Below are 25,136 nucleotides of genomic sequence, written 5' to 3' on the forward strand. Positions count from 1 at the left end.
AGCATGGGAGACCTCTATGCTCCAGCTTGAGGGGGAGTGTTGAAAACTAGGGGTATTTTAGTCTTATATTTTGTTTGTTTGGGGTTTTCTGTTATTTTACATCAGTTCTATCCTTAGTTTGTAAGGTTGTAATAAGTAAGGGGTTAGGGGTAATTTCATATATACCTAACTACCTAACTTTCTATTTTGTCTAAAGTTATTATATATTGAGAGGCAGCCTGCGTGAAGGTATTCTGAAAAACCTATCGCAGGCTGCTCTCCTCTCTTGCGGCAACTTCTTCTCCCTCTCCTTCTTCTTCTTCTTCTTTCATCTTTCTTCCTTCACCCCTGATGTGATTAGTTTAATTCTGATTTGCAACAATAGGGTTTTCCAGGCCAGGACTTATCTGAATCTCAATTTCGGGTTTTTAAAACCTGGCTGAGGGTCGCGATTTGGTAACTGACATTTTCCAGTCTCCTACTATTCCTACTTTGGTTCCTTTTTCAGATTCTCCAACTAATTCTCGGCCAGCACCATTACAAGTTTACCAGCAACACCCAAAACCATCTCCCCTGTGGCTGCATCTTCTTCTCCATTACCCTTTGCTCAATCTGATTCTTTGGCTGGAGTTCCTAATTCTTCTTCCACACCCCCTGACTTGCCGGTTGCATTGTGCAAACTGCAAAGGTTACTCGTTCATGCACCCAATGGTCTACGGTTGATTAACCTATTGATAAATTTGTTTTTATACCACATGTCCACATCTGCCATCTTCTCTCTATGCTTTGTCCTTGTCAGCACGATCTGCCCTAAAACCCATCATGAGACGTTGTCTCATCCTGGGTGGAAGTTGGCTATAGATGTGGAAATGGATGTCTGGTCTCTTGTAAGGCATGGCCCTTGATTGATTTCACTTTAAGTAAGGAGTTCGTGCAGTATCGTTGGGTGTATACTATCAAATACAATCTTGATGGGTCTGTTAAACATATCAAAGCCAGGTTGGTGGCAAAAGGGTATACTCAGACTTATGGTGTCGATTATTTTGAGACTTTTTCACTTGCTGCTCAGTTGAATTTTGTTTGAGTGCTGATTTCCCTTGCTGTTAATCTTGATTGATCGTTGAATTAGCTTAACAAAAAAAAAATGCTTTTCTCTAAAGTGACTTCCTTGAGGCGTGAGGTGTGTATGGAGCAACTTCCTGGGTATGTTGCTCAGGGGAGAGTGCTGGCATAGCGTGCAAATTTCATAAAGCAATTTACAGTCTGAAGCAATCTCCTAGAGCCTGGTTTGATAAATTAAGTACGGTTGTTACTCAGTGTGGATTTACCCAGTGTTACTCGGATCATTCAATGTTTGTTCACTGCTGTGATTCTAGGGTGGTAGTGTTGGTTGTATATGTTGATGATATTATTATTTCTGGAAATGACTATTCTGGCATTGATGAGGTTAAATCTTATTTACGACAACATTTTCAAAATAAAGATTTGGGTGCCCTCAAGTATTTTCGGGGATTGAGGTTGTGAGGAGTAGTAAAGGCATTAGTCTTTCTCAGAGGAAGTACGTGCTCGATATTTTGTCTGAGACTGGAATGATATCATTCAAACTTGTTAAAAAACCTATGGATCCACATCAAAAACTCAAGGCTAATGATGGTGACAAGCTTACAGATAAGCATTAGTACAGGAGGCTAGTTAGTAAACTTACTTATCTTACCATGACCAGGCCAGATATTTCTTTTGTAGTAGGAGTTACAAGTCAGCTTATGGATATACTCAAACGGGCTCATTGGGAGGCAGCTTGTCGAATTTTGCAGTATCTTAAAGATACTCCAAGAAAAGGTCTCATATACAAACCCAATAAAAATGTTGACCTTGTTAGATACTGACGCTGACTGGGCTGGTGTTGAAGGTGATAGGACATCTACTACTAGTTATTGTGCTTCTGTTGGTGGAAATCATGTTACTTGGAGGAGTAAGAAACATACCATAGTAGCAACAGCTACGGCTCATATTATAACGGAGTTAATGTGGTTGAAGTCTCTTCTTCAGGAACTTGGGTTTCCAATTATTAAGCTTAATGATATGTTTTGTGATAACTAGACAGCCATCTATATTGCAAGGAATCCTGTTTTTCTTTAGCACACTAAGAACATTGAGGTTGACTGTCATTTTGTGAGGGATGCTCTGATGAAGAAATTGATTGCTACACCGGTTCTTGGTTCTGAGAGTCACCTGATGATATGTTCACCAAGGCGTTGTTTCATCCAGCTTTCCTTGAAGGTTGTTCCAAACTGGGCATGGGCAATATTTATGCAACAGTTTGAAGGGGAGTTGAAAATATAGCGGTGGTTCTGTTTAGTAGCTATGGTGACTGTTAACCAAGGTTCTAAATCTCTGGTTTTGACCTGCTTTCAACCAGCCTGAAACCGAGAAATGGTCAAAACCTGGTACTTTTTCCCAGCCAACTAGAGGCTGTGGTTTCAAGGCCCAAAAATGGTGTTTTAGGTCTGATTTTTTGTACAGAGCCTATTTTTTACATTCTAAACACAATGCATGAACTATTTTCCCCAAAAAAACACTCAAAATGATACTTATGGTTATTGACCCAAGTTTACTAGTGTACGCTAAAGGATACACTAAACCTGGTATTATAAATACTTAATTTACATAAAGTTAAAGTACAAGAACAATGAATAATACATATTATCCAAATAAAACATTAAGGTGTTCCTCCTTTCTCAATTCCATGCAGAGTTTCTTGGTGGGTCCAATCCACAAGCTGCGTACCACTGAATATTTTGAAGTTGTTCCTCTGAATGTACCACATATATATCCCATGACATGCCTTGGGCTCAATTGTTCTAATAGTCCATAACTGCCCATCTATAAGCCCTATCATCAACTTGTATAAGATATCCCAACCTAGGGAAGGGCTGGGACCGTAAGAAGTTGGAGCCGACACACATGGCTGGGATGGATACCCAAAGATACTGTCGACAAAGGATGACCCAGCACCTAACCTACGCCCATATCCATATACCTATTACCTTTGAGAAAAGAGGTTCAAACACTGAATTAAGAGAGTTGATGTAGCATGTAGACGCACCAAACGAAGAAACCTCTCTTTTGAGCCAAACTCCAACTCCATGTGTCGAAACCATTGAGAGTGTATGTTTCGATCGAAACTTGCGAGAAATGGCAAGTTTCGATCGAAACTTGTCATTTTTATATGGCGGTTTGGGTCGGTTCAATTTGTTTCGACCAGTTTCGACCGAAACCAATTGAAACCAACCGAAACCCTATACTTTTTAAACTCCCACCTTAACTCATCCCGGTTTCTTGCGAAACCGAGATATCTCGGTGGTTTTGGTTGGTTTCGACCGAGTTCTCTTTCTATGCTGTTAACAAGGCACGGTGATGCTTATAATGTGTGTTGTTGTTTAAGCTGCTAAGTAGTACTACTGTAGGGGGTTTCTCACAGTGGAGATCGACACAGACCGTGAGCTAAGGTTCCAATAGGGACCAATCAAAAGCAAATACGCAATATTAGCAGCAGTTTTGTCTTCAGACAAGACAAACTTATAGAAATAAGAACTTGGTCTTTCAAAACCAAGACCAACAAAAATCAAACCAACAAGACAACAATTAGCGTCAACTTCATGCCAAATAAGGAAGAATGTATAAAGGAGCTTATAATGATCAAGAAATGTTTAACTGGTTCAACTTTTCAAATACTCATAATTGACAAGGATAAAGCAGTGGAAACAAAAACGACTGTGTAGCATAGAATAAGACCTGAGACTATGTTTCACATTGAATATAACATATTTAGTAGCCTGCAGGCCCCATAAATCCAAAAGCAAAAAATGAGACAAAAGTAGTATGCCAAAATGGAAGTTGGAGATAGCCGCAAACTTATTGACATGCATCCTACCTAGATTAGAGATTTTCTAGAGATAAATTGTGGCCCAATAACTTAGGCCCCTTATTTTATTTTTTTTTTGGTGATCAGAAACGGAAAAAGAAGTCATTTAATAGCGAACAATATACACACGGTATACATCTATTAGAAAGAAAAGGTAACAGTGTGCATTGGTGCAGCTTATACACAAAACAAACGAAAAATGTATTTAAGCAACAGCTTAATCAGATAGCAGATTTTGAGGATGGATCTTTTCTTTCCATTGAATGTTTGTCTATTTCTTTCACTCCATATGGTCCAGCTAACATCATAGGGTATCATGTTTCAAAATACTTTCGCTTTGGGGGACAGCGTAATATCCAGCCATTTTGTAAATTGAAGTTTCAGTCTAGGAAGAGGAATCCATGCATATGCAAGCAAATACAGTTTGCAGTTGCCTTTAACATGCACAAGACACAAATAACCTGTCATGGTAGTTGATGCAAACAAGTCAAGTCATAGTGCCTCAACTTTCATATTTTGGACCCCCTATCGACATTGTGTCAAAATGCACAATATGTAATTACGTGATACGATACCGTCCACCTAATTTTTCAGATACTCTTATTTCTATCTAGTGGGTCGCAATGTATCATAAACATCAATCACCACAAAAAGAAAAGGAAAAGAAAAGAAAATCAATCATCATAATTACGCAGAATGGGAATTTAGGCCACATGGAGTACCTTGCGCTTCCTGTCATCCAAAGGTTGGACCTCAATAGCAAGGTATGAGTCAACATCATCCGCAGTAACTAAATAATTAGGTTGCTTTGCCCCTGTAGCCAAATGCTTTTTAAGACTCGGATTTTCAATTTAAATCCGAAAAGGAGACACCCCAAAAATGTGTAAATAGATATTACAGACGTAGTGGGGGAGGAAAGGAAAATGTCTTACCCTCAATGTATTTCACAGACCCATCTTCCAAATGGCGTACCCACTGGTAACATGAAGAGTAAAGCAAGATTTTAAGAGATTGGTTAAAGAAAACAAAACATTTTCCAAAACAAGGCACTCTAAGGAACACCCTACCTTTTTCTCTTTTTTTTTTTTTTTTTTTGGGGGGGGGGGGGGGGCTTCCGTGTGTGTACAGTGCCAGTGTTCGACCAGACACATGAACTGTTTTCATAAATCATTGAGTGTTTGATCATAAATGTGCACTGGAGGTCCCCAAAAAAGAGCCAAAAATAAATGATATGCATTCAAAGCATAATCAACAAGTCCTCAACCCTACCTCAAAGTTACAACTGGTTGTTCCATTAATGGAGTAGCCACTTGTCTGAAGTTCTCGACCAGGAAAAGCTTCTCCTGAAATTTGAAGTCCTTCTATGGCTGGTAGAGGATCATCTTCTGCAGCTGAAAATTGGAATACACTAAATAATCAACAGAAAGCCAACAAAAATACGTTCATACAAAGACCAAAAGCTGAAAGTTTTTAAAATTTTACCTTCAGAAAACGAGGAAGAAGGTTCCTCCAGTACTGGTGGTAAATAAGGAGGAAATGCAGAATGTGGATCATCATGCGTAGGCGTCATATAAGGAGAGTTTCCAGACCCCCAATTGGAAGAAGGATCTCTCGCACTCTGGTGACCAGCGGCATCTGGATCATCCATCTCATTGCCACTAACAATATCGTTAAAAGAGAGCTGTTTGTTGTTGGCCTCTTCAGCAAAACGTGTGCCATGAGAATCACGATTAGAAACCAAAAGTTGTGAAGGTACATCTTGGGCTGCAGAATTCCTAGAATTATAGAAGAAAATAAGCCAGAAACACGTCTGTTAAGATCAGTAATATTGTACTACTACACAGCATCCAAGCGTCCCACAAACAAATATAACACCAGCAATCATAAAAAATATTCACAAAGATTCCCATAAACTTGCGAATATTGATGGTACCCAAGATTTCCGACGAAATGAGATCCCTAATTATTGTGGATGACCTTTTCAAGCAAGGAGTTCATAGGAGACGTGAGTTTATTGGATATAGCAGCTATTAGTTTCTTCTTTCTCCCACAGGTTATAGCTACAGACCTTTATACTTCTCTTTTTCCATTATCATTTATTCCTTTAAATTCAGTTTGTTCCCTCAGAAAAAACCATGTAAAAGGAAAATTTCCTGGTGAAACCAGTTGATGTAGATCACAAGTCCATATGTACCCGCAGGAAAAAGCCCCAAAACCAGCCCAGGAAGGTTGTGGATTCGACTGCTGTGAGAGGCAGCCTGATCTGATGATGTGGCAAGTTTTTGTTGGTTCGATCAAGTGTCACCTAAAGCAGCCCGAACTACTTCTCTGTTCCCCCCCCCCAAAAAAAGAGAGTTACTGTTCACATGAACAGAACAGTACCCGAACTACTATTCACATGAACATTGTTATGGGTCCATAAGCCTTGAATGGAGAAGGAAGTCCAAGCAAATAATTGAGATTCTGTGGGGCCCACTGAAGATAGCAAGACAAAACAGATTTTATTGCTTCCTAATAGTTTCAGGTTTATTCAGTTGCTATTTCAGTGTCCTTCCTATTGTTTTAGAAGGCTGATATATAAAGCTTTAGTAGTTTCTAATTCTACTCAGTTTATTTTCAATAAGTTGCCATTGTCACTAGTTGCTAGGTTTAGTAGTTTCTATTTCCTACTTTCTATTTTTAGTTAGTTTCTATTTAATTTTCTATTTTCAACCTTCTATTTTGTAAGCTTGCCTAAGCTATTAATAGACCTCCTATTGTAAGGAAGGATAAGATTTGGAGAAAAGACTTTTCCGGCCTTGTTGCCATCAATTATGGGAGAAATTCCATGTTTCAACAGCTGGGATAGCTGTGGGAGAGAGACCCAGGCTGAGAGAGCCATTCCCCTACCCCCCCCCCCCCCCTTCTCTTCTTTAGCTTCTTCTCCTTTCTTCTTATCCTTTATATTCTCCATTCAGATGTAATAGAAAACAACAACAACAAAAAAAAAAAGAGATTTAGTTATTTAATTTGTTCCTTATCATGTTGATCCTGGCTGCAATCTATCTCCCGCTGGTTTCCCTGGTTCGAGATCGACTCTTGCATTACCAGTGTAAAGAAAAATGGAAAAACTTTCACACCACCCGGATCCAGTACTTTACATGCCATGCCCAGTTTCTAATCCTCAGTAAAAGCAATATAAAATCTGGACCATCGTCCAAAACACAGCAGTTCTGAAAACCAGAAGTGGTTTTTAGAATCAAAACATCTTGTTACAAATTTAACAGTCTACGTCTATTAAGACCACATCAATGGCTAGGAACCCTCCTCTTAAGACTGTCGCTGTCGTTGTCTTCTCCAATAAAAGCTTTACCTCTGCAACTCTGGTTGATTATGGATTGTCTTCTTAGATTGAAGTTTTACCTCTATTGATGCAGAAAGGACTCTCGGTAGGCCAAGGTAGGGATGTATCGGCCCCAAATTCAGGGTTTATTCCAACCCATATGGAGTAACATATGCCAGCCCATTCTGCCACATCGTCCAGCAGTTCAATAGAGATATTTCCTAGATTTCCTTGCTGGCTAAGGAGGAGATAATGGCCAGATTTGGTGGGCCCCATGGCCAGCTGGTGAAGATTAAGCTAAAGATCAATATTGCTGTGCATGGAGGCTTTATTTTCAAGGCAAATCCAATTGCCAAAATGATCTGGATAGAGGTCTATGTTAAGATTGATGTATTTTACATTTTTACATTTCAAATGCTTATTTAAGTTGATTTACATTTATTGTATGCTTTGATTGCTTTCTATTACTAAATTATGTGTAGAATAGGGGTATTAGTACTAAGATTCACCTACTAACCTAGGGTCCGAAGTCAAACTCCTACTTGGACTTTGATTTTGGAAAATATGATAGTGTCATTGTGTTTAAATAGCCCAAAATAGGCTGTATACCAAGTTCCATGACCACACTAGGTCAAAAACCAACCGAAGCCATCAAACGAGTTCAAAAAAAAAAAAGTGCACCAAGTCACCAACTCACCAAGATCTCGGTCCAACTCAGGTTTTGGCCTGAGCAAAACCAGGTCAGGAGTTCTCGAACCATGGTCCTAATCCGACTATGAAAGTAAAATCCTATTAACTATTAACAATCATAACATAAATAGGAAACTTAACTCTAAAAGCAAACCACTCATGCACAGTTGAGAGAGTTCAGAATTAAATGAACAACTTACTTAAATAACTAAAACTCCTACTGGAACTAGGACTATAATAAAGTAAATAAAACTGGAAATACTTGGCTCCTGCGTGCTGGCTGGTCCATCTAAAGGGGCTGCTCGATCTCCATGAATCTGGTCCACTTTAAGATCTAGGTTCATGCTGGTTTGAGTGGTCCAAACTACATCAAGGATAGTCTTTAATTTCATGACTTCATCGTCTTTATTCAAAACCACTAGTGGGTTTCTCAAAACAGCTAACAATATCAGATTTAAGCAATCTTGGATTTATGGGAAAGCTTAAATCAGATTTAAGCAATCTTGGATTTATTGGAAAGCTTAAATCTGATTTATATTGAAGGAGTTATGTTTCGGTCAAACCTTATCTGGTGCGCCCGAATGCTGTCAAAATCATTTTGAATGAAAATATTTTTTTAGACATCAAAACAAATAAATATTTTACTGCACTTTTGGTTGTTAGCAATGTTTTACCATATTAAGATTTATGGAATTTTTTTATTTGAGAAAAACCCAAGCATTTAAAAGTTGAAAATTGCACCTACCGCCGAAAATCCAGTTTTTGTTCTTGACCTGCGGTTTGACTTTTTCTCCTTTTGGAATTTGATTTTTTAACTATTTTTATTGGATTCAAATAGAGGGGTATTTGCTTAATTATGAATAATATCTTAAGTTAAATGATGTTAGGCATAAATATGTGCCTGTCCTGGTTTCTAGCATAAATAAGTCTGTCCTGGTTTCCCACTAAGTCAAACTTCTAAGACTTTGATTTTTCAAAATCTGATAGTGTCATTATGTTTAAATGGCCCAAAATAGACTATATACCAACTTTCATGACCAAACTAGGTCAAAAACCCACCGAAACCATCAACCGAGTTCAAAAAAAAAAATGCACCAACTCGGTTTTTTTGGCTGGGCAAAACCAGTACCGAAACCGAGTTCAAGAAACATGCTCCATATATTATGTGTAATTACTCATAAGCCCAAAATAAGAAAGAAAGATCACAAAAAACCCCTTGCGGTTAACCTTTATAACCCTTAGCATTTAATCTCCCCCTCAAGCTAGAGCATAAATATCACTCATGCCAAGCTTGGAATACCACTTCAGAATTACCATCAATGACTGATGTATTGGCAAATTGATGTGTCAATTAACGTTTACCATACTTTACCCAACACTTGTAAACAGTATGACTATCATAGTTGACAAGGAGTCTAGGCGACCCAAGGCGTTGGAGGAGACTAGAGGGAAGGTGACGCCAACAAGGCAACCAAGGTGCCTGGACACCTAGCCAATACCAACTATGATGATTGATGATTACTCTTACCATAGTGCAAACACTGGCACAAAGCATGATCAATTTTCTATCCTCCACAACTACCAGTACCACGTCCTCGATCTCCCCATGAACCACGGTCTCTTTCAGGGAATCCAAAACAAAAAAACACAACCACTAGGCACTAGCTATCAAGGCAGAACTTCCTTTGGAAGAAGGAAGTGATTCAGATTAGAGAGGGAGGGAGACACAATACGCTGAATATGGCAAAATGCTTCATCCATGGAAGGAACCTCCTCATAAGCAAGAATCTGAGATTTGACAGGTTGCATATAAGAATTCAAACTGGAGAGAAATTTAGACACTTGAAACTCTACACGTTGAAATTTTAATAAGTCTAAGACACTAGTAAGAAGTTGATAGATACTCATTTCTTCCCACATCCTTGAATGCACTATAGTAACGATCTTTTCATAACCGTCCTATACCCGGGATGTGTTCATGTCTTGAGAAAAATTTTCTTTCAAATCATCTCGAACACCTTTGGCTGTAGTATGAAACATGACATTCACAGCAGGGGTCTGCTACATGGATCCTTGCCCTCCAATAGGCTCTATCCAAGGTCATACTTGGTACAAGACCTAGGCTATGCATGTCATTCCTCACCACTTCTCCTATGGTCATTTTAGGCCTACCCCTAGCTCTTTTAGCTCCTTCAATCGGAATGATATCACTCCTCCTTACTGGGGCGTTCCTAGGCCTCCATTGAATATGACCATACCACCTTAAATGACTCTCTCGGAGCTTGCCATTGATCGGGGCAACTCCCACGTCCGCTGTAATACGATCATTCCGTACTTTATCCTTCCTTGTTTTTCCACACATCCATCTTAACATCCTCATCTCTGCTACGCATAGCTTATCAATATGACACTTCTTCACTGCCTAGCATTTTGCCCATACATCATAGCCAGTCATACAACAGTTCTATAGAACTTTCCTTTAAGCTTTAAAGGAATAAGTCGGTCACACAACACTCCGGAGTCTAGACGCACCTCTCCACTTCATCCAAATCCCATTTTAATTCTCTATGAAACATTATCCTCTATGCCACCCTCTTTACTTATGACTGACCCCAGATATCTAAAATAGTCACTTTGTGATGTCTCTCTATCCTCAATTCGCGCCATATCAGTATCCATCACAGTGTGACTAAAATTACACATCATATACTCCATCTTCATTCTACTAATCTTAAAGCCTCTTGTTTCCAAGGTTAACCTCCAAAGCTCTAACTTAGAGTTAATCCCTTCTTTTATCTCATCCACCAAAACGATATCACCAGCGAAGAGCATACATGATACACCACGAGATCTCGTCTTGAATTTTCTTGGTTATATCGTCCATGATATGCGTAAATAGATCAATTCTGCATTATTATATCAAAACTGTAGGTCAATCCAGTGGATGGATGACAAGTTCCTGCAGTCTCCTATTTCAAGTAGAACTCATAGCAGAGAGACAGAGTACCAGATTCAGAACAAAGATAGCAACCAGAAATAGATCCATCACGCAAGGAGAAAACTAGCTGCAGGGAGAAACTAAGATCAGACTTTCAAGGTCTGGTCTGAACAATCTTCTGGTTGAAGGTGAGTTCATATATGGTGAACAAACTTGCAAACTTTGATCATGATCCATCAGTTTGATTCAAAGTTGTGGAAGAGTTCAAGAACTACAAGAAACCTCCAAGAAACTTCAAGAAACAACATAGAACAACATCTGATGATCCCAATCAGGATCAAACTTCAGTTTTCTTGATCAGATCTCATGATCAATCAATGCATAGCACAATCAGCAGCAATGATTGCAGCAAATATCACACATCTTCCTTGAAGACTCTCAAAACAGATTCAATAGGGGTTGTAAATCTTGATTATATCTGCTCTGATACCATGTGAGAGGAGAGAAGCTAGCCAATAAGAAGAAAATAGATTACATCCAATCGGCAGCAGTAACTTTTATTTATAATGATAATAATATGACTAATTATAAGCATGGATAGAGAACTCGCGAGATCTCACGAGATCTTGGTGGAGATCTCAGTTTTCTAAGGGGTCGAGACAAGATGGCATACAAGTTGAAAAAGTGCAACAACTCGAGCGAGATCTCGGTGAGATCTCGAGAATCTCGACCAAAACTCCTTTAAATGAGTGCCAGATCTCGAGATCTCGGTGGAAAATCTTGGTATACAAACAACTATCTATGCAAACCTTGGTATACAGACACTTATTTATGCCAGAATCCAGGACAGACACTTATTTATGCCTAATATGATTTAAGTAAATGTTTTTGTATTTGTATTTCATTTACTTAAGATATTATTCATAAATAAGCAAATACCCCCCTATTTGAATCCAATAAAAATAGTTAAAAAATAAAATTCCAAAAAGAAAAAAAGTCAACACCCCAATTCAAGAACAAAAACTGGATTTTCAACTGTAGGTGCAATTTTCAACTTTCTAATGCTGTGGTTTTTCTCAAATCTAAAAATTCCATAAATCTTAATATGGTAAAACATTGCTAAAAACCAAAAGTGCGGTAAAATATTCCTTTGTTTTGATATCCAAAAAAAATATTTTCATTTAGAGCGATTTTGACAGAATTCACGCACACTAAATTAAGTTTGAACGGTACATAACTGCTTTAATATAAATCAGATTTAAGCAATCTTGGACTTGTTGGAAAGCTTAGTTTTGATATTAGACATAATTAAGTGTTTGTCCTGTGTCTGTCCTGGTTTCTGGCATAAGTAAGTGTTTGTCCTGGTCTCCCACTAAGTGAAACTCCTATTTGGACTTTGTTTTTGCAAAATCTGATGGTGCCATTGTGTTTAAATGGCCTAAAATAGGCTGAGTACCAAGTTTCAGACCCAAACTAGGTCTAAAACCCACCGAAACCAGGTTTCTAGTTGGAAAAAAAAATGCACCAACTCGACCGAGATCTCGATTTTTCCCAGGGTCGAGTTCCAAGTTTTAGTACCTTGATTACAAGGAACTCCCCCAGCTTATGTTTCTTTATTTACACGTAAACACAAAATAAGAAAGAACAATCACAAAAAGTCCCCCCTGTGGTTAACCTTTATAATAGTTAACATGTACCATTTAGCCACAAACTTTCTTCCGTAAAATTACCGTGTCTAGTTGGAACTAGTATAATGATATATAGGAAATAGAGAACAAGGCATAAAAGACACCCCCTCTATCCCAAAATACAATGTTTAACAAGCCATTTTATTGACAAGGAGTATTTTTCTAACCTCTAATATTTACTGGAAGCTCGTTAATTGAAGTAGAGGTTTGAGCAACATCCTCATGCTTCCTCCTGAAACAAAACCTTTTCCAATATCAGCCTATGTCTATTATTTCATCACTTCAATTAATTGATCATAATCCTTGGGTCAATGGTGAAGGCAAAAGTTTCATTCCAACTAAAGAATGGTGTATTGGAGCTTATTGGCCTGCAAGCAGGAGTATATTCTGTTTTACCATTTCCCACATATTTGGATTCTTACATTGTTCAGCAATAAAAAGATCCATCACAATATTTCTGGTTAAGGTTACATAAGAATACAATTCATGCACAAAATATCAGATCAAGTAGATAAACCAACAAATGAATTAGTTGTGATATTTACACTTCATTTACCTGCCTGCAGAAGGGGAAGACCTTCCCAAATTATCCAGATCCAGATTTTTTGTATTGACAGCACTGAAAGGTAATGGGGCCCAACCTGTGGTTGTCTGAACATTAGAAGGAGAAGATATTGGTGTCTGCCCATGAGGGTATGTTGGCTGAGGCACCAGTTCAAGCCCATTTTTGTTCTAAAACAGAAACATAAGAATTTAAGCACGGCCACTAAGTGATAAAAGAAAGAAGATGAGCAACACATTATGAAGCAGACAGAGAAAGTATACAAAGACAGATGATCATACTGAAGTAGTCAGTACCGCATTAAGGGAAAGAACTGGTGAGGTTGGAGGAAATGCATCAGACCGCCATGGAGCTAACTGATACTGAGACTCCTTTAACTTGGTCTGCCACATGAATATAAAGAAGGAAAAAATTAAAGCCCTGAAATGAGCCGACCTATTTCCAGCATAGCAAAGATGTAATACAGCTAGATCCCGCAGTGGCGGGAGCCTCGTGCATGTTTCTGGATCTCAAAATCATCATAGAGTAAGCTAATTTTTCCAAAACAGAAAAGCCTTGGGCATCCAATTACAGGTAAACCCCTGAATAGTTTTGGCATTTCATTGTGACCCATCAAGTATGCAGTATACCTCAGTAACAAGGAGTTTCTCCTGCAAATGTCTAAACAGAACCTGCAATAGGAAAGCCAAATCAGGTAAGATACTATTCATGTATTTGTATGGAAGCAATTATGTGCAGCATTCCAAAGCACTTTCAGTCATAGTTCAAAATCTCACGATATTTCGCCAAATTTCGTATATCTCGAGCTGTCCGAGATACGATACCAATCCGAAATGGAAAAATACCATATTTCGACGATATCTCGTGAGATATCGACGAAATATCGTGGACTCACGATATATCGCGAGATATTGAAAAAGTCACTAAAAGTGTCACGTGCAATATTTCGAATATTTCGGAAATTTCGGTCATCTCGTTTCGGAAATTTAGGAAATCTCGGTAATTTCGGTAATCTCGTTTCGAAAATCTCGATCATTTTGGCATTTTACACCCACAGAAAAATACCATATTTCGGAAATTTCGGTCAGACCGAAACACCGAAACGAAACGAGATTTAGTACCATGCTTTCAGTTTATTGGCTAAATTATTGGTAACAGATATTTTGTGAAAACCTACTTTCTCCTTGTATAGGTTTTACCTCTCAAATTCTCAGATCACCTAACAGAATTGAGGACTTTTACCTCTGAATCTACACATACCCCCCCCCCCATACACACACACACACACACAAAAACAAAACCCTACTAACAGGAACCGGCAAAAGTGAAAGTCTCTAGGCTCAAATCTGTGATACAACCCACATTTGACTCTCTAACACAAAGAAATCTTTACTTTTGGCCTACTCTACAATCACCACAAAGAAAGTAAAACAAAATAAAAAAAATTCCCTAGACAGCTGGATCATAGGCGTTGTAGCAAGTCCTGCTTCCTGGTTTTCTCCTATTAGTGTCAATGAAGCTTTCCACAGGAACTGCAGGTTTGGGATTTCAAAATGGGACTGTCAAAAACAATTCTGAAGACAAAGGGCAATCACTGGACCACCAGTAAACATTGCAAAGAAGGAAGAAGAGCACATTAGGTTTAGAAACAAGGGAAAGGAAAAGATAAAAACAACGTGAAAATGAAGAGAAATGATACAAGGAAAAGATGAGCGAAATAAAACTCAATGACCAGAATTGCCCTTCAGAGGAAGCACTAAAAATAAGAAATCCTTTCTCATGAAAAGTGAGGACCCTGTGCATTAGAGATGGCACAATATGCTTCTTTCCCCTCTTTGACCATACCTTTCTCTCTATCCTTTCCTAAATAATGACAGTTCAACGATGCAAAAGGAAAAAGTTTTTCTGAAGTAAAGGAATTTATGAACAACCACCTAGTTTTGCTACATGGAAGGATGATGCTTGAATTCTTTTAGTGGCTATTCAAGGGCAAGAGAGACAAGCAAAACTGAAAATCTTCTCAAACCAGAGTAGGAATTCAAACTATCGTTATCAATGCCGGCGGCAGATCAAGATTTATCAGATGAGAACCTTTTTCCAAGAAGGGTAAAGCTGGATAGATTCATAGGTTCAAACCTTTATCCGTTTGGAGGGATGAATTTTCAAATTCTAAGGCCTTGATTTTTCTCCAGCAAGCTGCTAAGGAAGCATTTGTTCCCAAGCAAGTGGCTTGGAGTTCAGATTGATGCCTTAGTCCACTCCGAGATATAAATATATAAAGGAGAAAAGTTCTATGTGGGGGAGTGTAGCGCCCACGCCCAGAGACAGAGGGGGGAGAAATGACCGCCCCGCCCCCCCCATGATGCTAACATGCGTGCTCTCATTGGCCCCCTGCACATGCAAGGGCCATGCTCCCCCCACAGAAAACACCAACCCATATATTAATAATGGATCGGCAATCCCTACCATTGGATATTTAAGAATGGTCCAGATTGGCCATATGTGAAATTTTCGACTCAAATGACATCATAGACTCCAACGCATCCTCTCGGTAGTCTATGCACCCTCTCCATAGTCCTGGATTTTTCGATGCTCTGTTTTGCCACTTGGCCAACTCCGTTGAGCTGAAACTTGACATGTGAGCAGGGGACCTTGGGTCTACACGTCCAGAAAAGTTCAGCCTCATCCAACCAGCCACAAGGAAGAAATATGTAGTCGTCCATAGATTCCTTTACTTGTACCAGTGACCAGGAAACCTTCTCCCTCAATTTAAATAGAGTTGCAAAAATAAAAATACATTTAGATAGACAAAGTCCAAGAATAAATAAACCAGCGCCAAGAGTTATATCATTCATCGCTACTATCTTGTGTGGCTCTGCTAAACACAGAAAAGAGAGATAGATATGAGTAGAAGCATTTGACATATATGGGAACCAGTATGCCACATGGGTCATTTCATCCAAGCTACAGTATGAGGCTTTAGGTGGCAAACAAAAAAGTTAAGCATGTAGGCCATGCCACCCTCTGCTGCTATCATAAATTTCATCCAAAACTGAGTTCATGACAAAAATAATGCTGTGAGAAATGGGGTGAAAAGCCAATATTTTGAAAAATGGTTTGACCACTGATAATAATATACTGATGGGTCATATGGTTGATGAGGGACATGTATATACCGGTTGTGGGCCATTACTAAATAATGCTTACACATACATGGTGGCTCATTCAGTTATCACCATAAACATCAAATCACCCATATGACCCTGGGTTATATAATGGAGAGTTATACAACTGTGGATGGTTACCCTCTAACCAAAACAAGTGTTCCAAACCTTCGCTGCTTTTCAAATTTGGTGTTCCGGCAGTTATATTCACCATCCCATTTAAATCCACTTAATGATTACTTAGATGTTGACAACAAAATGATGCAATGTTCTAGTATGTATATAATCAGACCAATCATGATGTAAGAACATAAGTGAGCTTTTTAAGCACACATGGTTTCTAAGAACAATTATCAATAAAAACCAATTCCATGCATCTTGAAGCCAGTTAGATTCAAAATGTCAGTTTGGTATGATCTACTTTAAAGCAGAATCATACCCATAATATATAAATAAAATATGATCATCCAATTAGAGAGTAACAAATAGTATTTAAAGCATGAACACTACATCAATAATCAAGAAAGTAAGGATATCATGATTATCATGCAGACCTTCAGATTATTAACTATAGATTGGGCATCAGGCACAGGCGGCTGCAAAGAATACTCTGCCAGGAGAGGAAGCAAAGATGAGACAAATGTTGATCTTTCCTGATGTGCAGCCTGAAAGAAACAGAAAACAAGTCTCAAATTTTATTTTAGTTTGATCAAGCTAAAAATATGGCTAGAAAAATTGAATCCTAAACCTAGTCCCTTGTTCAAATTTGCACTGTTATAGAGAACATATTGCTAAAACGACTAATAGATTACCGAGCTGTACGAGAGCAAGAAACAAAAATCATCTCACTCAAACTGATGTGTAAAAGGACATTAAAAGTAGTGCAGTAAATCTCATCATGGGAAAAGATATAACACATGGACTGCAGAACCGAAAAATCAATCTTAAGGAGATGAATTAGCTAGAAAGGGTGCTGATATGGAACATCTTTAATCCAATTCATTAGCATATGTTATCTAATTTCTCTCTTGTTAATACTTTACAGTGATGTACTAGTATGTCTCTTTGCTGGGCTTTCCACATTCAATCGAATAAAATTATTATGTATAGAAAACTTTGAAAAAAATCATCACTCAGAGGAGTGGATCTCCAGGACTTCTTTAAAGATGAGGAAGATGATTATATGGGAGTTTGGAGATTTATTAATACTTGCAAAAGTCAGGAATATTTGGACTACCTATCAACAAATTCTTATTTCTTACAACAGAAACTTTATTGTGAGAACAGGCTTACAGGGTAAGTTTACTACAACAGTGTTAGTTGGGAAGCGCTAAAAAGGAAAGAAATTGTTTATAACTACTTGAATTGCTATTATAACCTTGATTGCTTTCTCATTACTTCCCAACCCTACTTGAATTCCCCCTTTCTTTTCTTAAATTTCACTTGCTATTCATCAGGCGAACAATAATAAAAAAAATAAATGCTTCTGTTATATCAGTACAAGGTACTTCAACCGAATCCTAAGAATTAAAAATAAATAAACAAGTACCTGCAACGCATAGGTAAGACGTATGTTTTCCTCAATTATATCTTGTCTGTATGAAAGAGCTTTTGATGCCGCATCAACCAGGTCTTGCTGCTGCTGATCAAATGCCTAAATGCAAGCATCAGGAAAAACAAAATCAGTTCAAAAATTGCACACATATTAAACACCGTAAAGGCAGGAGGTTCAAGCAAAACATTCACTTACCAAACGCATGTAGGCAATTCGTTTTTCCAGGACATATTTCTCATTACGTATTTGTATTTCCTATAAACAACATGAGTCGGTGCCTTCAGTTAATATGGAACCAAGCATGATATTCAAACTAAATACCTGGGAAACAGTAAAAAACCAGACACATTATTTTACCTTGCTGGAATACTCAGCAAGATGGTTCCGCAGATGCATAATCTCTTCTTCATGCTCGCGAACCTTAAGCACAAGATCCTGCAACAAAGATAGTATCCTGCCCATCAAATAATTACATCAAATTATGCAGTCAAATCTGCACAAATTTGTCATACCTGTTTCCAAAGGCTGCTACAGTTATTGGCTTCAGATACTGGCATCAGCCTTTGTCCGGATAAGTTAAACTTGGGATCACAATCCCCTTCCCTTTGGTACCTAAAAGAAACAATTGAAGTTATTCTTGAGGGGAAAGAAAGTACTTTACAAACTTCCATTCCTCTTTTTGACAGACCACATAGAAAACTCGACATGGGAACCAAAACATTCAAGTTATATCGCTTTGTATATGGTTTGGAGTACCTGGTAGGAGAAAAAGATCTTGAAGATGGGGAGGAAAACTGGGAATATCCAGCACTGTCTCCAGCTGCCTGTGCACCAGAAAGTACCTTCAAATTTCCATTTACCTTGTTACCCTCAGAGTAGTACCGGCTTTCTGACCGACTCTGCATGGCAGGATCCCCATTTTTTGGCACTGTATTTTGGTTAAGAACTAGTGTACCATGCAGGCCAAGTGACGAAGTATTATCCATCCATCTGAACCTATCTTCTTGATTCTCTACAGGTGAAACAGATTGACGGGGTTTGTAGGGTCCCAGAATATGCTCACTTAAACCATCTGAATGAGGTCTTAGAACAGAAGAATCATCTGATTTCTGCCAAAAGGACAGGCTCTTTTATTTAGTTGGATGAATAATTATTTATCAATAAAGGAGAGCATATGATAGTATAGACGGCCTTAGAGGCAAACAAAAATCTGTGTCCCAAAACTCCATGATTCAAGTGATCCAAGAGAGAACAAGGTAACAAACCATCAGGGGACAAAAACTGTAAGTCAAAGGTAAACACATGTTTCACAAGAGAAATACTACAGGGTACTGTATTCCTTGGTTATTATTACGATGGTTGGGCCTGATCTAGGATTTGCTTCCCCATGGAGGGCTCTTTGATGCAGATCAAATCGATCGATCTGTTGTGGTGGGTTTTCTTTAAAGATAGAATGAAAGAGACAGCAAGCAATTGAGCCGCAAGGATAGAGAAGAAAGGGAGTCATTTGAATGAAGAGAAGAGAGAGAGGGAAATCTCAATCTCACTAAAATGCCAAAAAAAAAAACTTGTATTCCATCATCAAATCGTAGGGGGCTGTTAAGTTTACATATATTTATAAGAATCAAACTAACCTTATCTAAAAAGGAAATAAGTAAAAGAAAAAAAGACAAACCAGAAATCGTTGCTCCATTATATGCATGCTAATGGGGCAAGTATGTTTCTTGTTGTTGTTCACATTCATATTTTCCGTGGTCTATATCTCCAATCGTAGACAGTATTTGGAGAGTCCTTGATTGAATTAAACATCCTAAAAACAAGGGTGACTGATAACAGTCAAACTCTACCATGCGCATGCTATGTGGAGCATCCTAAACAGACCATAAAACTAAATAAAATAGAAGAAAACTACTTAAATCATGGCTGGACTCATAGAGTCCCTAATCCAGCCAATTACAATCACTTCAATGACAAAATAAAGGCAAGACTCCAACTAAGCCCCACGGTTTGCGGAAGATAAGATTCCAAGAAATGTGGAATCCTTGGAACTGAAGATATAGAAACTTCCAACTAGGCCCCACATATTGGATAAAACTTACCTGGTTCAAAAAATCAGATCTGAACTATCTCTTTGACCAGGCCATGGTTTGAAGCAGAATTTGAACCAAACCAGACCCAACCCAAACTGGTCCTGCATCATTCTTACTCTAGTTTTATTCAATAGAATTGATGTTACTCATCATTGAAAAAGAAAGAAAAAAATTTGCCAGCTCACTTTTCACCAAAACTGTGACTTAAGGAGGGTTCTTAAGATTTTAACAATGCTTTTAAGAGTATTTCATGGCATTTTATGTTCATTAAACATGTCTATTTCCCACCAAAGTAATTTTTTTATGGGCTTACCCAAGAATTAAGATGTAAGAACTGCGGGGGTCAAGGTAGTGAATTCCCAATTACAATTGGATTACATCAAGAATCAACTTCAAGCCCTTATTTGTTTGCGCTTATGGTGGATGATTTAACCAGAGACATTTAAGATGAGGTTCCTTGGTGTATGTTTTTTGGCTGATGATATTGTTTTGGTGGATGAGACAAAAGCAGAGATTAACGCCAAGTTTGAGTTATGGAGATCAACCTTGGAATCAAAAGGTTTTAAGAGAAGTAGAACAAAGACGCAATATATGGTGTGTAACTTTAATTACACTAGGACGGATAATGAGGTAATGAAAATTGACGAAAAGGAGATTCCACAAAGTGATTATTTTAGGTATTTGGGCTCAATCATAAATAAAGAAGATGATATAAAGGATAATGTTTCACAGAGAATTAAATAGGATAAATGAAGTGGAGAGTTGCATTCGGAGTGTTGTGTGAGATGTATTCCTGTTAAACTTCAAGGAAAATTTTACAAGACAATCATATAACTAAACTATGATGTATGGTGTGGAATGTTGGGCAGTTAAAAAACATCATATAAGATAAACTCAGTGTAGCAAAGATGAGGAAGATGAGATGGATGAGTGTCAAAACTAGGAAGGATAAAGTAAGAAATGATCATATTTGAGCTGATTTGGGAGTAGCTTTGATACATGATAAGAGCTACGAGAAAGTCGTTTGACGTGGCATGGCCATGGTCAACGAAGGCCTTTGGATGCTCCAATACGAAGGAGTGATTTGATTCAAATTGAAGGAACTAAAAGAACCAGGGGCAGACCTAAAATGACCTTAGGAGAAATGGTGAGAAAAGACATGCATAGCTTAGGCCTTGTATAAAGTATGACCTCAATTAGACATGATTGGAGGGCAAGGATCCATGTAGCCGAGCCAATTTGTTGTACCCAGGAACTAAGATGACTTCCATGGTTCGCTGAGATCTCGCCGAGTTTCTCGGTATTTCAAAATCCCGAGACGAAACACCATACGCATTATTTTTTTACAATTTCTCGCCAAGATCTCGACGAGATCTCAGTTTCGGTTTCGGATATGGGTTTGACCCATTTTCTTTACCCATTCTTGACCCATCTACCCCATTTAAATCCACCTAACCTGGACAGAACTCGCATATCTCGGCGAGTTCTGTCCTAAAGCTCTAAAACTTAGAAAAAAAACCTCCAAACTCCATTTTCTTCTTCTTTGCTTCAAATTTTGGATGGATTGCATGGTTTCAACTTTCAAGTGTGATTCAACTACTAAATTGAAGATTCAACTCCAATATTGCAAAAAACATCACATATTTGAAGATTTTTCAAAGGTATTCCCTCGTTTTCCCAAATCTATTTTTTTCAACAAAATTTGTGCAATCCTTGATAGATTCATCTAATTTTGAGATATGTTAAACAACTTTGGCCGATCTATCACTTGATGGAGTCGGAATTATTTTTCTGTTATTAATTTTTTTTTTTTATTATTTCTGAAAAATAAATGATTTATTTGAAAAAAAAAATTTGAAAAAAATAAGATGAATAGTGATTGTTTGGAAATGATTTTCATATAAGTTGAACAACTTTGGATGCTCTCTAGCCTCATGGGTCAGTTTTTTATTTTCACCCATTAAAAAAATTATTTTATTTTTCAGATTTAATAAAAATATTATTAAAATTAAAAATATATACATAATATTAAGGAAAAATACTTGTTGTTTGTGAAAAATTATGCACAACATATGTAAATAATGTTCAACTTCAAATGGTATCAAATACATCATTACATTATATTTTTCTTATACTTTAAGGTATAAATATTTTTAATAAAAATTTTAAATATTATTTTTAATTAAAAAATAAATATTAAGGTTAGGGGATAAATAAGAGATAGTTATTTCATAGTTCTAGTAGCTTGACATTATGTTTAACAGTTATGAATAGCATACTTTACGTCTTGAATACATTACTTTAAGTGAACCATGGTTATTAATACATGCTTTTTTATGTAACAGTGTAAAATATAAGACATTTTGTACACAATGTCTGATATAGCATGGCAACATGGAGTCCCGATGTCCGAAGACAAAAAGAAGTCTAAATGCCATTATTGTGGAAAGTTGCTATCTAGAGGAGCCACCAGGTTAAAGCAACATTTATCTGGTACAGGCAAGGATGTTGCCTCATGCCCAAATGTTCCTACCCAAGTGAAACTGGCAATGGCACAACACTTGAGAGGAGGAAGAATAAAGAAAGTTGAGAGGGAAAGAATACAACAACAGTTTGATGAGGCAGTACTAAAAAGGCCTGGTGTAGAGGTCCGTGGAGGAGATGATACTGAATTTAGGCCTCCACCTGGTGAGTTTCAATCAGAAGCTGAATGGAGAATTTACCAGCAGACTTTGGCAGAGAGTAGATAAAGTTTGCATTTTGAAGAATGTGAGAAGATATGAGCAAGCAAGAGGAGCTGGTGGATCTGGCTCAGCTGCACCAGTGCAAGAAGATGAGAGGAGGAAAAGCACTGGGACAAGAAATATACCACAGCCCCCAACCCGACTACGAGCACATTCTCCAGATCCCATTTTTTAGCAGGATCCAACAATTTTTAGGCAACAAGATGCCTACCAGCCAACCATCCCGTAAATGTTTAGCCAACCATCCCGTAAATGTTTGGTGGTAAACAAGAGGAAGCACGGAAAGTCTTCAGCAAGTTCACGTTTTACAATGACATTCCAGCTAATGTAGGACAAGGAACATACTATAATGCATTCCTTGACGCTGCAGGGAGGGCTGGCCCAGGATGGAAGGGGCCTTCACCACATGAATTATATAATGTATATTTGCCTCAAGAGGTACAGGAGCTGAAAGAATACATTGATGGTTTGAAGCCAATGTGGGAGACATATGGGATTACTCTTTTGGTTGATGGTTGGACTGGACCTACTAGACTGTCCATTATAAATTTCATGGTGAGTTGCAATGGGAAGACTGTATTCTTGAAGTCTGTCGATGTATTAAAGCATGTAAAGGATGCATCATACTTGTATAAGGAGTTGAAGCAAGTGGTGGACGAGATATGAGCAAAGAACGTTATCCAAATTGTGACGGATAACGGTTTCAACTTTAAAAAGGCTGAAGAGAAGTTGATGAATAAGAAGAGTAAGAGGATCCGGCTCTTTTGAACTCCATGTGTAGCACATTCTATTGATTTAATGCTGAAGGACATGGGGAAAAAAGCTTTGGTGGCTGGTGTGGTAAATAGGGCAAGACAAGTGACAAATTTTGTGTATAACCATGGTTATACTTTAACCTTGTTGAGGGAAAAATGTAATGGAGATTTAGTGAGGCATGGTGTCACTCGATTTGCCACCAATTCATTGCATTGAAGAACTTTCAGACGAAGGTGATAAGTCTAAGGTCTATGTTTGCAAGTGAACAATGGTTGGATTGGCAAGGTTCTAGGTCAGAAGAAGGGAGGGCAGCACAACAGACCATTGCAAGTGACGGATTCTGGAAAGACTTGCATAAAGTGGTTGCCATATTAGAGCCAGTGGTGGCAGTACTGAGGATGGTTAATACAGAGAAGAAGCCTACCTTGGCCCACATTTATGCTGCCATTCAAAAAATGAAGAAAATGGTTAGAACTGCTATACCTCGAAGTGCAAAGTCCTACATTAACATCATTGATGAGCGGTGGGAGAAGCATTTGAGTCATCCATTGCATAAAGCTGGTGAGTTCAACATACTTTACACTTTAACTGTTAAAACTTTTTTACATTTACATATTCAAAACCCAAAGGCATTAAGTTACTAACAAATTATATTTGTGGTGTCTACTTTACCAGCATACTATTTGAATCCAAAGTATCAGTACTCCCATGATCTTGGGCTAGACACAAATTTGTTAGTAGCAGTTCAAACTGTTATTGAGAAGTTGGAGCCCAATCCAAAGATACAAGCTACCTGCAATGATGACGTGAGAGTATGGGACTTTGGTACTTTGGTAGTTAGTTTATGAATGTAATTACTAAATAGCAAATACTAATGTCTCTAACAATGTTTGAAATTTCAAATGAAAACAGATCAAATACTTCAGAGAGGCCTCAGCAAGTTTTGGTTGACAAGCTGCAGTGGAGGGTAGACAAAAGTCAGACCCTACTAGGTGGCATGATATTACATTTATGAATTATAATTTTATCCCTTTAGAATGTACATATTCTTAATATTCTATATTTGCAATGCAGCCAACTGGTGGGTGTTTTATGGTACAAGTTCACCCAAGCTGAGGAAGGTAGCAATGAGAGTACTCTCACAAACTTGTTCATCCTCCGGATGCGAGCACAACTAGAGTACATTCTCATTGATACATTCAAAGAGGCGGAACAGGTTGGGTAGCGAACGACTGGAGCAGCTTGTGTATGTGCACTACAATATGAGATTAAGGATGAGGCACATACGTGAAGGAATTGAAGCCAATGACAAAGAACCCATTGAACTGTCCAACATTTTCCAGGACGACTCTGATGATGATGAGGATCCCCTATTCCAGCGGGTGATGGATCGTGGTACACCAGATATGGATCAGCCTGGTGGTAGGCCTGACCCCACCATTGCGTCTGTAACCGGTACTGACGTTGAGGACTATATGTCACAAGAGGAGCGTGCACATTCAGAGTCACCGAGACCTTTTGAGCCTACTGTAGGAAGTCCTGCTGATGATTATGACAGTGGTGATGGTGGTGGTGGTGGTGGTGGCATGCAGAGTGGTGGTTATTATGATGATCGTCATGAGGGGATGCGCGAGCAGTACCAGTATGAAGTGGGAACGCAGGAGGACCCTGTGCGTTTCACAGGTGAGTCTCAGTTTACGCATGCCACTCAAGATCAAGACCA

The 25,136-nt window shown here is 38.3% G+C and overlaps 1 protein-coding gene across 1 annotated transcript in view; it reads right to left on the reverse strand.

Annotated features, from left to right (window-relative positions):
• LOC122671418 overlaps positions 1 to 25,136 on the reverse strand; it is a 60,755-nt gene that overhangs the window by 30,678 nt on the left and 4,941 nt on the right. Inside the window, exons 3-15 of the mRNA XM_043868615.1 lie at positions 18,580 to 18,932; positions 18,336 to 18,435; positions 18,181 to 18,258; positions 18,019 to 18,078; positions 17,818 to 17,922; positions 16,823 to 16,933; positions 13,734 to 13,775; positions 13,386 to 13,487; positions 13,099 to 13,274; positions 5,387 to 5,679; positions 5,174 to 5,295; positions 4,837 to 4,879; positions 4,627 to 4,718 (exon numbers count right to left, since the gene is read on the reverse strand). Of these exons, the coding sequence (XP_043724550.1) occupies positions 4,627 to 4,718; positions 4,837 to 4,879; positions 5,174 to 5,295; positions 5,387 to 5,679; positions 13,099 to 13,274; positions 13,386 to 13,487; positions 13,734 to 13,775; positions 16,823 to 16,933; positions 17,818 to 17,922; positions 18,019 to 18,078; positions 18,181 to 18,258; positions 18,336 to 18,435; positions 18,580 to 18,932 (1,677 nt within the window). The remainder of the gene's footprint in view (positions 1 to 4,626; positions 4,719 to 4,836; positions 4,880 to 5,173; positions 5,296 to 5,386; positions 5,680 to 13,098; positions 13,275 to 13,385; positions 13,488 to 13,733; positions 13,776 to 16,822; positions 16,934 to 17,817; positions 17,923 to 18,018; positions 18,079 to 18,180; positions 18,259 to 18,335; positions 18,436 to 18,579; positions 18,933 to 25,136) is intronic.

The sequence above is a fragment of the Telopea speciosissima genome, chromosome 8 (assembly GCF_018873765.1).
Source record: "Telopea speciosissima isolate NSW1024214 ecotype Mountain lineage chromosome 8, Tspe_v1, whole genome shotgun sequence".
Classification (NCBI taxonomy): domain Eukaryota; kingdom Viridiplantae; phylum Streptophyta; class Magnoliopsida; order Proteales; family Proteaceae; genus Telopea; species Telopea speciosissima.